At 51.4% G+C, this 15925-nt stretch overlaps 1 protein-coding gene across 4 annotated transcripts in view; it reads left to right on the forward strand.

Moving 5' to 3' along the window:
• Positions 1-2515, forward strand: part of LOC127623424 (lysine-specific demethylase 6B-like) — a 116008-nt gene extending 113493 nt beyond the window's left edge. For all 4 annotated transcript variants that reach the window (XM_052097890.1, XM_052098003.1, XM_052098071.1 and 1 more), the window contains 3 exons: positions 68-194; positions 401-571; positions 660-2515. In XM_052097890.1, coding sequence (XP_051953850.1) covers positions 68-194; positions 401-571; positions 660-683 — 322 coding nt within the window. In that variant the 3' untranslated portion in view covers positions 684-2515. The remainder of the gene's footprint in view (positions 1-67; positions 195-400; positions 572-659) is intronic.
• The last annotated feature ends 13410 nt before the right edge of the window (positions 2516-15925 follow it).

Here is a 15925-nt window from a genome sequence, read left to right on the forward strand (position 1 = left end):
TGCCAAGCTCTACATTAAAATTAAGTTGCATTGTTCATTTAATAACTTTTTGGTTTCTCCCTTTCAGACACTGTCTCCTCCAGTCAATAAAGCACATTCAGATCCTGAGGGACCAGCTGGTGGCAGCAGGAAAGAAGATCTCCTACCAGAGCAGAGTGAAGGATGAGCCAGCCTACTACTGTAATGAGTGTGATGTGAGTAGAACAGGATCAGCTTTTAGTCATGTGCCCCGTTAGAAAAGATGCTGGGTGCATCATAAAATCTAAAGCAGGTCCAGTTTCAGGAGTACAGATTTGTAAAATATAGGCATGATGTAGTGTTGATGCATAAAAAAGAATACAACTACAAGTAAATGATATTGGTTATATACTTAAAAAGCTTGTTGTTTGTTCTTGAGCAGGTGGAGGTGTTTGACCTGCTGTTTGTGACCAGTGAGAATAGCAGTCGGAAGACGTATGTAGTGCACTGTGAGGACTGTGCACGACAACGCAGCCCTAACCTCTCCAATGAAGTAGTGCTCGAGCAGTACCGCATGGAGGAGCTGATGAACGTGTATGACTCTTTCAGCCTGGTGAGTGCATTCACACATTGTCATGAATAAAGCTCAGACTTGCAATGATTGTTGATTCTAACATCTATTTGTTTGTGTTCATTCTTAGGCGATCACTCCCAGCCCCCGATGAGGATGACTGGCCCCTTTCCCTCACACAGCCATAACCAAAACTCCTGCTCGCAGGACAAGATCTTATATTTTAGTCCAATTCAGGACTTCATTTTTCCAATGGTCATTTTTTAACTACTACTGCTTATATTTGTTGAACAGCCAATTGAAAACCAGTTTACTCAGCATCGTTTACAAAACCAATCAGCCAATAAGACTCCGGTTTACTTCTGTTTTTCTTGTGAACCAACCTCTGAATGGCTCTGAGGGACTTCAAATGGAACGCAGTTGATGATCGTCATGTCTGGCATGTCCATTTTGGTTTTTGTTTGTAGTTTTCTTTCATGTTGCTTTTTTGTTTTGTCTTGAATACTGAATTGTGTAAATGCTCTTTGTACTTTCTGTGGGGTGCTTATTTGTCTCCAATAATTTAATATTTTTAAAACTAGAACAGCCTAGATATATACCACATTGGCCTTGTGACTTGTATTTAGTGAAGAGATCAAATTAATAATACTACTAATACAGCTATGGACATTTTTCTAAAGCATTAAGAATTAAAAGAAATACAGCTGTTCAGAATGCTTCAAAACATACGGGTTTTAAAGACTTTCAGTTTTAGATATGGAATGTTGTGTTTATGATGTCATCATTTTGTTTTCCACAAAGAATATTCATCATCAGGACAAAAAGCATTTTAGTTTTTTTTATTTGGGTTTCATTTTGTGAGACTATATTGTTCGGTTCCATCAGTTTTGTTCAGTGAATTGTGTGTCACCTCTATACAGATCTATCCTTTTTTTTTTTCTTTTTTTTTTATAAATTGTAAAAAAAATTATTTAAAAAATGTCTTCTATTTATTGGATATAAAATGTTCTCCCCTGCCTCAATATGGTTATCAGAAATGTATTAAGGGTTTCTATTGTTGTTCTAATTTCTTTGTAACATTTTAAGGGGGAGTTAAAGGGTGCTGATATATTTTTGTTGTTAAGTCTTGGAGCTCACCCCTTTAAATATCTTTCCTGTATACACATATTAAATCTCTCAGAACTGACTCCATGTCCATTTAGATTGTTGAGCACAGAATGGCAGGATTTGACTAATAATTGTCTTTTGACCAAGTTTTAAAATCGACCTTTTCCCACTAACCTTAACAAGGGACTGAAATGTGATCACTGTTAAATATTTGTACACCTGTTTACCTTGTCAGTTTTATTTTGGGAAATTAATTCATAAATCCAGGGGCCATGTTCATAAGAGTTCTCAGATTAGAATAGCTCTGATTATTTTATATTACATAAAATGGTGACATGGACTTATGTCAGTAATACTGAGCCTAGATAAGCAACCTACTCTGTCATGAAATCACATTATTCATGTACTGGTGTAGAACTTTTTTTTTGTTTTAAGACATTTAGTGGTGCTTCTGTCCTGTTGTAAATGCTGTTCATTTGAGGACACATTTGCCATGCTGACTACAGCAAATGTAATTTTTTTAATATACACAGTGTGAAAGGGGATTGAAACGCATTATCTTTGATATGTAAACTGTAATTTTTACCGAGCTATAGAGGCGTTAGCTTAAAATAATTCATGTATTATCAGGAAAAGTTTGTTTTGTGATATAGATGGTGCTAAGTTCTTCTTGAGCTACTCTCTTGATTTTTTTTTAAGATTTTTTCCTTGTTGCAATATACACTTCTTTATTCTCTTATTTTTATTTTTGTGGTTATTTAAAATCTGCACTGTTTTGGAATTCACACACGAAGCAAACTGAGCCAGACATGTCTTAAACACTTTGTGAATTTGTGTGACATTGATATGATTACTCTGAATAATATTAAATGCTTTTTGATAAACTTTGATCTGTGGTTTCTGTGGATTAATGCAATGAAAGGTTTCAAAACTTTGATAACTTTAGAAAATTTGAAAAACATCTTTAGAAAATGATTTGCACTTTACACATATACATATTGTTCCAAAGCAGCTTTCCAATAGAACTAGAAATTATGCTTTCTAAAAAAAAATAGGAACCCATGCAGTATGCCAAAACGTCTTGGTTTCCTACGTAACCTCGTTTCTCTCTAGATGAGGGAACGAGTATTGCGTAAGCTAGCTTACGCTACGGGAAAGATTCATCTTTTCTGAGATATTGAAGCCAAAAAATTATCCTTAATTTTGTATAATTTGTCAACGCAGTGCAGCAACTGCAGACCTTGAGCGGGCTAGCTAGCGAGCTCATTGGTTGCTCTGCGGCAACTGCTGCAGCCTATAGACGAACTTGCGTGAACTCGCGCCCAATGAGAGGCGCCTGCGCGCTCACTGTCCCAAAGCCCGCCAGAATGGGTGTGGCTAGGGTGCATATAAGCGCAGTTCGTAGGCTGGAACCCTGGTTCTCTTACGAGAGGTTCTCTCGTATTGCGTAAGCTAGCTTACGCTACGGGAAAGATTAATCTTTTCTGAGATATTGAAGCCAAAAAATTATCCTTAATTTTTGTATCCATTGTCAACGCAGTGCGGCAGCTGCAGACCTTGAGCGAGCTAGCTAGCGAGCTCATAGGTTGCTCTGCGGCAACTGCTGCAGCCTATAGACGAGCTTGGGCGAACTCGCATCCAATGAGAGGCGTCCGCGCGCTCACTGCATCAAAGCCCGCCAAAATGGGCGTGACTAGAGTGCATATAAGCGTAGTTCGTAGGCTGGAACCCTGATTTTCATCTCTTCAGCGAAGCTCTCCGCATCGCTGACCTGGAAGCCACGTCGCCGTTTGAGGGGCATCTAGCAAGCGTGGACAGAGCTAGAAGAAGCCGGCCGTCTCAGCCACCTTCAGCCATCCTGCGAGCTACGCCATCCGACGACGTATCCTTTTATTAAGCAAGCTAGTTCTCACAAACTATTCACAAAAGAGTACGAGCGTCTTTTTCAAGATGCCTCGCTCCACTTGCGCCTCATGTCGCGCCCTTCTCAGCACAGGAGACCGCCACATCATCTGCGCTCTCTGCCTGGGACTGGGGCACGCAGAGCTCGCCCTCACTGAGGGCGGATGCGATTTCTGCGAGGAGCTACCGATGTCGACCCTGCGGGCTCGACTCGAAGCGGTCAAAGCAGAAACCGCCGCGCCGCCTTACCCTCAGCCGCGCAGGAAGAAGCGCCGCTCACAAAGGCTGCCGGAAACTGTGGTTGAAGCGACTGCCTCGCCGGAGCCTCTCCCTCGAGCATCGTTTTCACCTTCCCCGCCCCCCCGGGACGCGCAGTTGCCGCCGAGTGGCCGCACTGCTGCCATCTCGGATGACGAAGCGGAGGATAAGGGCCGCTGTTCCATCATGGCTTCGGACAGCGAGGAGTGGACAGGCTCCCAAGCCTCCTCCTCAGCCCAGGAATCCAGCAGGACCCGCGCCGGAGTCGAAAGGGAGTTAACACGCCTCCTCACACAGGCCGTCGACCGCCTCGGGCTCGAGTGGTCACCGCCCCCTGAGCAGGCACCCAACAGACTCGACGGCTGCTTTCTTCAAAGCCATCGCCGCTCTACACCCGCGGCCCGGGCCGCTCCCTTCCTGCCGGAATTACATACGGAGCTTGCAAAGTGCGTGGAGCGCTCCGTTTTCAGCCAGGACCCGTTCACACGTCTCCACCTCTCTCGCGTCGGTGGGCGGCGCCACTGAAGAGGCTACTCCACCATCCCCCGGTGGAGGACTTCGGTAGCAGCACACCTTTGTCCGCCCTCCGCGAGATGGCGTTCCAAGCCTGTGCTCCCGTCTAAGGCCTGCAGAGCGACTTCCGCCTATGTTGGCGCGCCTATTCCGCCGCCCGGCCAAGCCGCATCTGCTCTGCACTCAATGGCCGTTTTACAGATCCTACAAGCAGACCTTCTTCGGGAGTGGGATGAGAAAGGCAGGCACCCAGAGGCTGTTACTGATCTACGAAGCGCGACAGACCTCGCCCTTCGCACTACCAAAGCTGCAGCCCAAGCTCTAGGGAAGTGCATGGCCTGGCTGACTGTGACCGAGAGACACTTATGGCTAACACTAGCCGACATGGGAGAAGCAGAGCGCTCCACGTTCCTCAACGCACCGCTCTCTCCAACCGGTCTCTTCGGCTCCGCGGTGAGTGGCATTGTTGACCGCTTCTCAGAAGTCCAGAAAGCCACCCAAGCCATGAACCTCTTCCTGCCGCGTCGCGCTAGCTCCTCTGCAGGCCGCTCACGTGATCAGCCTCCTGCACGAGCCTCTTCACAGCGCCCAGTTCAACAATCTCAGACTTCTCAGCGTCGACAGGGCGGCCGCCCTCGATCAGCGCTCAGACAGCCGCCGCAGACCGCCGCCCCCGCGGGCCTCGATCTAAGGTAACGCTGAAACCCGAGCAGCCGAAGTCTTCCTAACTGTGTTGAACAAACGACGGCTCAGTCCGCCGCGGCCGGACCACTGTCAAAGCTTTACCCCTGTCAGTCCCCTTCTCTCAGGCTACTACAGTGGTGAATTTAGCAGCCAACAAGCCGGTGACACTGCCCGCTTGCCTGCACTCAAACGCCGTTTTCACGGCGACCCAAATAAATCTTGTAAAGAGCAAACATGTCTTATGTGTAGAAAAAGTGCCCACAACCCAGTGTTCGCCCCTACACACAAGCATAACACATCCCGTGCCCCTATCAGAGCACGCTCTCATAAAGCGGTTCACGAACCGCTCGAGCGTCAGAGTCAATGAAGGCGCCCACAAATGCGTGCGCGCGCCCATTCTCTGCCCGCTCTGTCACACGACCAGCCCTATGTGTAGAAAATGTGCCCACAATCCAGTGTTCACTTCTGCACACAAGCACTGCATGTCTCGTGTCCCCACCAGAGCACGCTCACATAAAGCGGTTACGAACCGCTCGAGCGCTAGAGTCAATAAATGCGCCCACAAATGCGTGCGCGCGCCCATTCTCTGCCCGCTCTGTTACACGGCCAGCAACCATTCCTCTGTGTGTAAGTCCCGTGCCCATGACTATGCTTGCGCATCACGTAACAGATGTGACTCTTTCCCCATTCATTCCAATCGGAAGTCACTCACAAAACAGCCTGTTCATGCTGTCTGCGAGCAATCATGCATGAACACACTAAACGCGCTCACACATTTTGTTCAGCGCTCTGTGTGCGGCAATCAGAGCGAATTGGCCATTCACCCTCTAGCGTTACGCTTCAAAGCGTGGGAAGCTATTCCAGGGATATCCAAGTGGGTGTTAAGCACAATACAACAGGGCTATTTGCTACAGTTCGATCGCCGCCCCCTCGCTTCAGAGCGCGGCTCGAAACCACTGTGAACACGGAAGCAGCGTGCATGCTTCGTTCAGAAATAGCAAGCCTTCTGTGCAAAGGGCCATAGAAAAAGTGCCACCCTCTCTGAGCAAGTCGGGGCTTTACAGCCGTTATTTTCTTGTTCCCAAGAAAGACGGCGGCCTCAGACCCATATTAGATCTCAGGGTTTTGAACAAGGTGCTTGCAAAAAGACCGTTCAAAATGCTTACAATCAGGAAACTCCTCGCGCATGTGCGCCAGGGGACTGGTTTATTTCTCTCGATCTGAAAGATGCATACTTTCAGATTCAGATAAATCCCGTCACAGGCCATTCTTGAGATTCGCCTTCGACGGCCAGGTTTATCAATACACCGTCCTTCCGTTCGGCCTGTCCTTAGCACCCCGTACTTTCACGAAGTGCATGGATCGCGGCGCTCGCACCCCTGCGGAGTCAGGGTTTCGCGAATTCTGAACTATTTGGACGACTGGCTGATTATGGCTCAGTCACATATGGAGCTTCTGTCTCACAGAGCAGTTCTCCTCAGCCATCTGAACAGTTTGGGTCTTGCAGTCAATTGGACCAAGAGCTCACTACAGCCCAGTCAGACCATTTCCTTCCTGGGAATAGAACTAGACTCCGTGGCAATGACGGCTCGCTTATCTACACAGCGCGCACGCCGTGTTCAGCGACTAGCCGCATCTTTTCAGATGAACAGCCTCACGCCTCTGAAGAAATTCCAGAGAGTGCTAGGTTACATGGCCTCAGCCGCAGCAGTACTTCAGCTGGGTTTACTGCACATGCGCCCGCTTCAGCATTGGCTAAACACCCGGCGTCTCGCCGGGCTTGGGCCACAGGCCGCCAGCCCATCAAGGTGACTCAGACCTGCATATCAGCTCTGCAGCCCTGGACAGTGGCCGAATGGTATCAGCGGGGAGTGACAATGGGAGCTGTATCTCGCCGAAAAGTCATCTCGACAGGCAGCGTCCAACACGGGTTGGGGCGCGGTCTCGCGAGGGCTCTCCGGTTTTCGGCCTATGGTCAGTTCAGGAAAAGCTCCTTCACATAAATTGTCTGGAAATGATAGCGGTCGAGTGCGCGCTCGTGCGCTTTCTCCCGGTCATTCAGGGTCACCACGTCCTGGTCCGTTCGGACAACAGATCTGTGGTATCCTACCTAAACCGTCAGGGCGGTGTCAGATCCAGGAACCTCTTCCATCTGACAAAACGCATACTGAGTTGGTCCCAGTGCCACCTGCGCTCGCTGAGGGCGACGCGCGTGCCAGGCCACCTGAGCGGCGGCCCGGACAGACTGTCCAGAGACAATATTCCCCCAGGGGAATGGTCCTGCAAGCTCAAACAGTCCAGGCGTTATGGCACCTATTCGGCAGAGCAGAGATAGACCTCTTTGCGTCCAAAGAGAACTCTCACTGCCCAATATTTTTCTCGAAGCGAGGGCCGCTGGCCCAGGACTGGCCCAGGCGCCCGCTTTACGCCTTCCCTCCCGTCTCGCTATTGCCACAGGTAATGCAGAGGATCAGGAAGCAGCGTCACTCGGTGCTCCTCATAGCCCAGCGTTGGGAGAATCAGACATGGTTCCGGAGCTTACGCAGCTGTCACTGACAGCGCCGTGGCCCATCCCAGTGAGAGCAGATCTCCTCTCTCAAGCTCGCGGCACAATCTGGCATCCCCACCCAGAGCGCTGGGCGCTGCATGCGTGGGTGATCAGCGACTACCCGTCGCTCTGCCAGAAGGAGTAATAAACACCATCATACACGCTAGAGCCCCTTCCACGAGAAGACTCTATGCGTCAAAATGGTCTGTGTTCTCAAAATGGTGCACCGACAGAGACCTGGACCCACGGACATGTGGGGTGTCGTCACTGCTCGTATTTCTACAAGAGCTGCTGGATAAGGGCAGATCCCCATCCACGCTCAAAGTGTATGTGGCGGCCGTTGCGGCGTTCGCTGAACCCCTGCACGGCCAGTCATGGGGTAAAACGAGCTGGTCATCCGCTTCCTCAGGGGAGCTAGAAGGATGAACCCCAGCGCCCCCATCGGTTCCTATCTGGGATCTTTCTATAGTTCTCGAAACTATGAAAGCCCCCCCTTTCGAACCACTTCAATCCGTGGATTTGAAATACCTTTCACTCAAAACCGTTTTTCTGACTGCCCTGTCATCAGTCAAACGTGTGGGAGACCTTCTGCGTGTCTTGAGTTTGGACCAAGTGACTCCAAGGTCATTTTAAAGCCTAGACATGGCTATGTTCCCAAGGTGATCGGTACTCCTTTCAGAGCACAGGTCATTTCCCTATCGGCGCTGCCAGCACCGGATAGCGAACGCGACGCCAATCTCCTTTGCCCGGTCAGAGCACTGAGATTGTATACTGCGCGCTCCGCTGCTTTCAGACGCTCCGAGCAGCTTTTCGTTTCGTTCGGAGGGCGCACCAAAGGTCTCGCCGCCTCGAAACAGACACTATCTAGATGGATAGTGGACGCTATTGCTGCTGCATACGCGTCAAAAGACCTGCCATGCCGTTGGGCATTAGGGCTCACTCCACTAGAGGCATGGCATCCTCGTGGGCATGGTCCAGCGGAATTTCCATTCACGACATATGTGTGGCAGCGGGATGGACTTCCCCTCCACCTTTGTCAGATTTTACAATATGGAAGTGCCCGCTCTGCAGGCAAAACTACTAGCGGTTTAATACGCTACAGCTCCCCTGGTGAGCTGCACTGATGGGACACATTCCACACAGACCGGCACCGCCGCTCTGTCGTTCCGTCCTACTATGTGCTTATGTATTACACATCAATGACCCGCATTCTTGCCGGCCAAATATTATTTCCCCACTCATAAGGGCTCCCCGGGTCCCCCTTAATTCCCTGGGGCTCATACAGTGGATGCTTGGCGCGCACGGCGTTGACAATGGCGTTCCGTAGCGTAAGCTAGCTTACGCAATACGAGAGAACCTCTCGTAAGAGAACGTATCGGTTACCTAACGTAACCTCGGTTCTCTCTAGATGAGGGAACGAGTATTGCGTAGCCGGCCGTGCTTCGCGCCACGAGCGACTTTTCGCTTCAGTCAATGAAAACCAGGGTTCCAGCCTACGAACTACGCTTATATGCACTCTAGTCACGCCCATTTTGGCGGGCTTTGATGCAGTGAGCACGCGGACGCCTCTCATTGGATGCGAGTTCGCCCAAGCTCGTCTATAGGCTGCAGCAGTTGCCGCAGAGCAACCTATGAGCTCGCTAGCTAGCTCGCTCAAGGTCTGCAGCTGCCGCACTGCGTTGACAATGGATACAAAAATTAAGGATAATTTTTTGGCTTCAATATCTCAGAAAAGATGAATCTTTCCCGTAGCGTAAGCTAGCTTACGCAATACTCGTTCCCTCATCTAGAGAGAACCGAGGATTACGTTAGGTAACCGATACGTTTTCATTGAATGAAGCGAAAATCGGCCAGCTACGCAATACTCGTTCCCTCATCTAGAGAGAACCGAGGTTACGTAGGTAACCGAGACATTCTCTTACGAGAGGTTCTCTCGTATTGCGTAAGCTAGCTTACGCTACGGGAACCCATTGTCAACGCCGTGTGCGCGAAGCATCCACTGCATGAGCCCCAGGGGGGTGGGGGGACCCGGGGCAGCCCTGTGAGTGGGGAAATAATATTTGGCCGGCAAGAGTGCGGGTCAGTGTGTGTGTGATACATAAGCACATAGTGGGAAGGGAACGACAGAGCGGCGGTGCCGGTCTGTGTGGAATGTGTCCCAATATTGCAGCTCACCAGGGGAGCTGTAGCGTATTAAACCGCTAGTAGTTTTGCCTGCAGAGCGGGCACTTCCAGATTGTAAAATCTGACAAAGGTGGAGGGGGAAGCCCAGCCCGCTGCCACACATATGTCCTGAATGGAAATCCCGCTGGACCATGCCCACGAGGAGGCCATGCCTCTGGTGGAGTGAGCCCTAATGCCTAACGGGCATGGCAGGTCTTTCGACGGCAGCAATAGCGTCAACTATCCATCTAGACAGTGTCTGTTTCGAGGTGGCGAGACCCTTGGTGCGCCCTCCGAACGAAACGAAAAGCTGCTCAGCGCGTCTGAAAGAGGCGGAGCGCGCAGTATACAATCTCAGTGCTCTGACTGGGCAAAGGAGATTTGTGTCGCGTTCGCTATCGGATGCTGGCAGAGCCGATAGGGAAATAATCTGTGCTCTGAAAGGAGTACCGATCACCTTGGGGACATAGCCGTGTCTAGGCTTTAAAATGAACTTGGAGTCACTTGGTCCAAACTCCATACACGCAGCGCTGACAGACAGTGCGTGAAGGTCTCCCACACGTTTAACTGATGACAGGGCAGTCAGAAAAACGGTTTTGAGTGAAAGGTATTTCAAATCCACAGATTCAAGCGGTTCGAAAGGGGGGGCTTTCATAGCTTCGAGAACTACAGAAAGATCCCAGATAGGAACCGATGGGGGGCGCGGGGGGTTCATCCTTCTAGCTCCCCTGAGGAAGCGGATGACCAGCTCGTTTTTTCCCCGTGACTGGCCGTACAGGGGTTCGGCGAACGCCACGACGGCGCCATGTACACTTTGAGCGTGGATGGGGATCTTCCCTTATCCAACAGCTCTTGTAAAAACACGAGCAGTGACGACACCCCACATGTCCGTGGGTCCAGGTCTCTGTCGGTGCACCATTTTGAAAACACCGACCATTTGGACGCATAGAGTCTTCTCGGGGAAGGGGCTCTAGCGTGTATGATAGTGTTCATTACTCCTTCTGGCAAAGCGACGGGTAGTCGTTGATCACCCACGCGTGCAGCGGCCAGCGCTCTGGGTGGGGATGCCAGATCGTGCCGCGAGCTTGAGATAGGAGATCTGCTCTCACTGGGATGGGCCACGGGCTGTCAGTGACAGCTGCGTAAGCTCCGGAACCATGTCTGATTCTCCCAGCGCGGGCTATGAGGAGCACCGAGTGACGCTGCTTCCTGATCCTCTGCATTACCTGTGGCAATAGCGAGATGGGAGGGAAGGCGTGAAGCGGCGGTTGGGCCAGTCCTGGGCCAGCTGCCCTCGCTGAGAAAAATACTGGGCAGTGAGAGTTCTCTTCTGACGCGAAGAGGTCTATCTCTGCTCTGCCGAATATTTGCCATAATTTCTGGACTGTTTGAGCGTGCAGGGACCTTTCCCCTGGGGGATTGTCTCTGGACAGTCTGTCTGGGCCGTCGCTCAGGTGGCCTGGCACGCGCGTCGCCCTCAGCGAGCGCAGGTGGCCCTGGGACCAACTTAGTATGCGTTTTGTCAGATGGAAGAGGTTCCTGGATCTGACACCGCCCTGACGGTTTAGATAGGATACCACAGATCTGTTGTCCGAACGGACCAGGACGTGGTGACCCTGAATGACCGGAAGGAAGCGACGAGCGCGCACTCGACCGCTATCATTTCCAGACAATTTATGTGAAGGAGCTTTTCCTGAACTGACCATAGGCCGAAAACCGGCAAGCCCTCGCAGACCGCGCCCCAACCCGTGTTGGACGCGTCTGTCGAGATGACTTTTCGGCGAGATACAGCTCCCATCGTCACTCCCCTCTGATACCATTCGGCCACCGTCCAAGGCTGCAGAGCTGATATACAGGTCTGAGTCACTCTGATCGGTTGGCGGCCTGTGGCCCATGCCCGGCGAGACGCGTGGGTGTTTAGCCAATGCTGAAGCGGGCGCATGCACAGTAAACCCAGCTGAAGTACTGCTGCGGCTGAGGCCATGTAACCTAACACTCAAAAAAACACTGAAATTTTTTCAGAGGCGTGAGGCTGTTCATCTGAAATGCGCACCGTGTAGATAAGCGAGCCGTCATTGCCACAGAGTCTAGTTCTATTCCAAGGAAGGAAATTGCCTGACTGGGCTGTAGTGAGCTCTTGGTCCAATTGACTGCAAGACCCAGACTGTTCAGATGACTGAGGAGAACTGTCCTGTGAGACAGAAGCTCCGTATGTGACTGTGCCAAAATCAGCCAATCATCCAAATAGTTCAGAATTCGCAAGCCCTGACTCCGCAGAGGTGCGAGCGCCGCATCCATGCACTTCGTGAAAGTACGGGGTGCTAAGGACAGGCCGAACGGAAGGACGGTGTATTGATAAACCTGACCGTCGAAGGCGAATCTCAAGAATGGCCTGTGACGGGATTTATCTGAATCTGAAAATAGGCATCTTTCAGATCGAGAGAAATAAACCAGTCCCCCTGGCGCACATGCGCGAGGAGTTTCCTGATTGTAAGCATTTTGAACGGTCTTTTTGCAAGCACCTTGTTCAAAACCCTGAGATCTAATATTGGTCTGAGGCCACCGTCTTTCTTGGGGACAAGAAAATAACGGCTGTAAAACCCTGACTCGCTCAGTGAAGGCGCCGCTCTCTCTATGGCCCTTTTGCACAGAAGGTTTGCTATTTCTGAACGAAGCATGCAGGCTGCTTCCGTGTTCACAGTAGTTTCGGAGAGCGGCGATCGAACTGTAGCAAATAGCCCTGTTTTATTGTGCTTAACACCCATTTGCATATCCCTGGGATAGCTTCCCACTCTTTGAAGTGTAACGCTAGAGGGTGAATGGCCGAGTCGCCCTGATTGCCGTACACAGCGGGCTGAACAGAATGTGTGAGCGCGCTTATTGTGCTTATGCATGACTGCTCGCAGACAGCAGGGACATGCTGTTCTGTGAGTGACTTCCCGATTGAGATGAATGGGGAAAGAGTCACATCTGTTACGTGATGCGCGAGCATAGTCACGGGCACGGGACTTACACATAGAGAGGTGTTTGCTGGCCGTGTGACAGAGCAGGCAGAGAGGGGACGCGCGCACTAGAGTTATTGACTCTAACACTTGAGCGGGCTGTGCCCGCTTTATGTGAGAGTGCTCTGATAGGAACACGGGAAGTGTAATGCTTGTGTGTAGGGGTGAACACTGGATTGTGGGCACATTTTCTACACATAAGACATGTTTGCTCTCTGATAGGGACACGGGAAGTGTAATGCTTGTGTGTAGGGGTGAACACTGGATTGTGGGCACATTTTCTACACATAAGACATGTTTGCTCTTTATAAGATCTTTTTGTGTCGCCGTGAAAATGGCGTTTGAGTGCAGGCAAGCGGGTAGTAACACCGGCTTGTTGGCTGCTGAATTCACCACTGTAGTAGCCTGAGAGAAGGGGACTGACAGGGGGCGAAGCTTTGACGGTGATCCAGCCACGGCAGGACTGAGCCGTCGTTTTTTTCAACAAAGCTAGGAGGACTTCGGTTGTTCAGGTTTCAGCGCAATCTTAGGCCGAGGCCCGCAGGGGGGCGGCGGTCTGCGGCGGCTGTCTGAGCGCGATCTGGGGCGGCCGCCCTGTCGACGCTGGGAAGTCCGGCTTTGTTGAGCTGGGCGCTGTGAAGATGCTCGTGCAGGAGGCTGGTTACGTGGGCGGCCTGCAGAGGAGCTAGCGCGGCGAGGCAGGAAGAGATTCATGGCTTGGGTGGCTTTCTGGACTTCCGAAAAACGGTCAACAATGCCACTCACCGCGGAACCGAAGAGACCGGACGGAGAGAGCGGTGCGTTGAGGAACGTGGAGCGCTCAGCTTCTCCCATGTCGGCTAGCATTAGCCACAGGTGTCTCTCGGTTACAGTCAGCGAGGCCATGCACTTCCCTAGGGCTTGAGCTGCAGCTTTGGTGGCACGAAGGGCGAGGTCCATCACGCTCCTTAGATCTGTAACAGCCTCTGGGTGCCTGCCTTTCTCATCCCATTCCCGAAGAAGGTCCGCTTGGAGGATCTGCAAGACGGCCATGCAATGCAGAGCAGATGCGGCTTGGCCGGCGGCGGAATAGGCGCGGCCAACACAGGCGGAAGTAGTTCTGCAGGCCTTAGACGGGAGCACTGGCTTAGACCGCCATCTCGCGGAGGGCGGGCAAAGGTGTGCTGCTACCGAATCCTCGACCGGGGGGATGGAAGAGTAGCCCTTCTCGGCGGCGCCGTCCACTGAAGCGAGAGAGGTGGAGACGTGGGATCGAATCCTGGCCGAGAGAGGCGCGTTCCACGATTTAGATAGCTCGCGTGGAGTTCCGGCAGGAAGGGAGCGGCCCGGGCCGCGGGCGTCACGCGGTGACGGCTTTGAAGAAAGCAGCCGTCGAGTCTGTTGGGAGCCTGCTCAGGGGGCGGTGACCACTCGAGCCCGAGGCGGTCGACGGCCTGTGTGAGGAGGCGTATCAGTTCCCCTTTGACTCCGGCGCGGGTCCTGCTGGATTCCTGGGTCGATGAGGAGGCTTGTGACCACTCCTCGCTGTCCGAAGCCATGATGGAACAGCAGCCCTTGTCCTCCGCCTCGCTCTCCGAGGTGGCAGCAGTGCGGCCGCTCGGCGGCAACTGCGCGTCCCGGGTGGGGCGGGGAGGGTGAACGCGATGCTCGAGGGAGAGGCTCCGGCGAGACAGTCACTTCTAAACCCGGTTCCGGCAGCCTTTGGGAGCGGCGCTTCTTCCGGCGCGGCGAAACAGAAGGCGGCGCGGTGGCTTCGGTCCTGAGCGCTTCGAGTCGAGCCCGCAGGGTCGACATCGGAAGCTCCTCGCAGAGGTCGCATGCGCCGTCAGCGAAGGCAGAGAGCGCAGATGATGTGGCGGTCTCCGGCGCTGAGAGGGGTGCGGCATGAACCGCAGGTGCGAGGCATCTTTAAAAAGATGCTCGTGCTCTTTTGTGAAGTTCACTGAGGAACTAGTTTGCTTTAAAAAGGATACGTCGCCGGATGGCGTAGCTCGCAGGATGGCTGAAGGTGGCGGCGGCCGGCTTCTTCAAGCGCTGTCCAAGCTTGCTTGATGCCCCTCAAACGGCGACGCGGCTTCTTGCAGTTTCAGAGATGCGAAGAGCTTCGCTTCATTCAATGAAAATCAGGGTTCCAGCGTACAAAATGCGCTTATATGCACCCTAGCCACGCCCATTCTGGCAGGCTTTGGGACAGTGAGCGCGCGGGCGCCTCTCATTGGGCGCGAGTTCACGCAAGTTCGTCTATAGGCTGCAGCAGTTGCCGCAGAGCAACCAATGAGCTCGCTAGCTAGCCCGCTCAAGGTCTGCAGTTGCTGCACTGCGTTGACAAATGATACAAAATTAAGGATAATTTTTTGGCTTCAATATCTCAGAAAAGATGAATCTTTCCCATAGAAGTGGTGGGAATGGAGTGACATACTGACATCTAGAACCTCAACAAGGTAACCTCTCGTAAGAGAAGTAGGGATACTCGTGGTGTATGACATATATATGATATATGATAGCCGTGGTTTGAGGAGACTCTGCCAGGAGCTACTGAGCCTCAGCATGGGCATCCCAAGATATTAGAGGAGAAAAGGAAGGAAAAAGTTAGTAATAAGGAAAGGAGGTATAAAGAGGAAATAACCATGCTAGTGCACCAGTTGTAACGCATTTATTCTAGTTTTCGAACATTAAAATCTACAAATGCTTTATACACTTGTACCATCCTTACATGGTGGTACTGCTGTCTTTTCATCACAACATCATTTGATCGGCCCATATGAGGCATGCAGTTATCTTCATCGCATGTTTTCTGCGTCAGGTTTATCCTTATCAAAGTTCCTTCCTGTTCTTCTCTGCTGACGTGGGCTCAAAGGAAGCCTGACAAGATTTAAACCAGAGCTTGTTTACATTTTTGATCAGCACACACTAACATGCCCTATCGCTAAACTTTGATACGTTTGGCACAAAAATGGCCACTTCAGGCAGTAGTGTGAGTGCAAAAAAGGATGTGAAGGTTCAGTGCAACACACCCATGTAGGCTGGACATAACCCTTCAGGTCCAATGTAAACCAAGGAAAGTTCAACAGTTGAAATGATGGTCAGATGCGTCAAGCAGCTTGCAACAGCAAAGACATTAACAAGAGTTCATTTCAGCAATTTCTGGTCAAACAAATTGTAATTCATGGTCTTGTTACAGCAGAAGTTCACACCCATCATTACACTCCAATGTTTCAA

Source organism: Xyrauchen texanus, chromosome 1 (assembly GCF_025860055.1).
Source record: "Xyrauchen texanus isolate HMW12.3.18 chromosome 1, RBS_HiC_50CHRs, whole genome shotgun sequence".
Classification (NCBI taxonomy): domain Eukaryota; kingdom Metazoa; phylum Chordata; class Actinopteri; order Cypriniformes; family Catostomidae; genus Xyrauchen; species Xyrauchen texanus.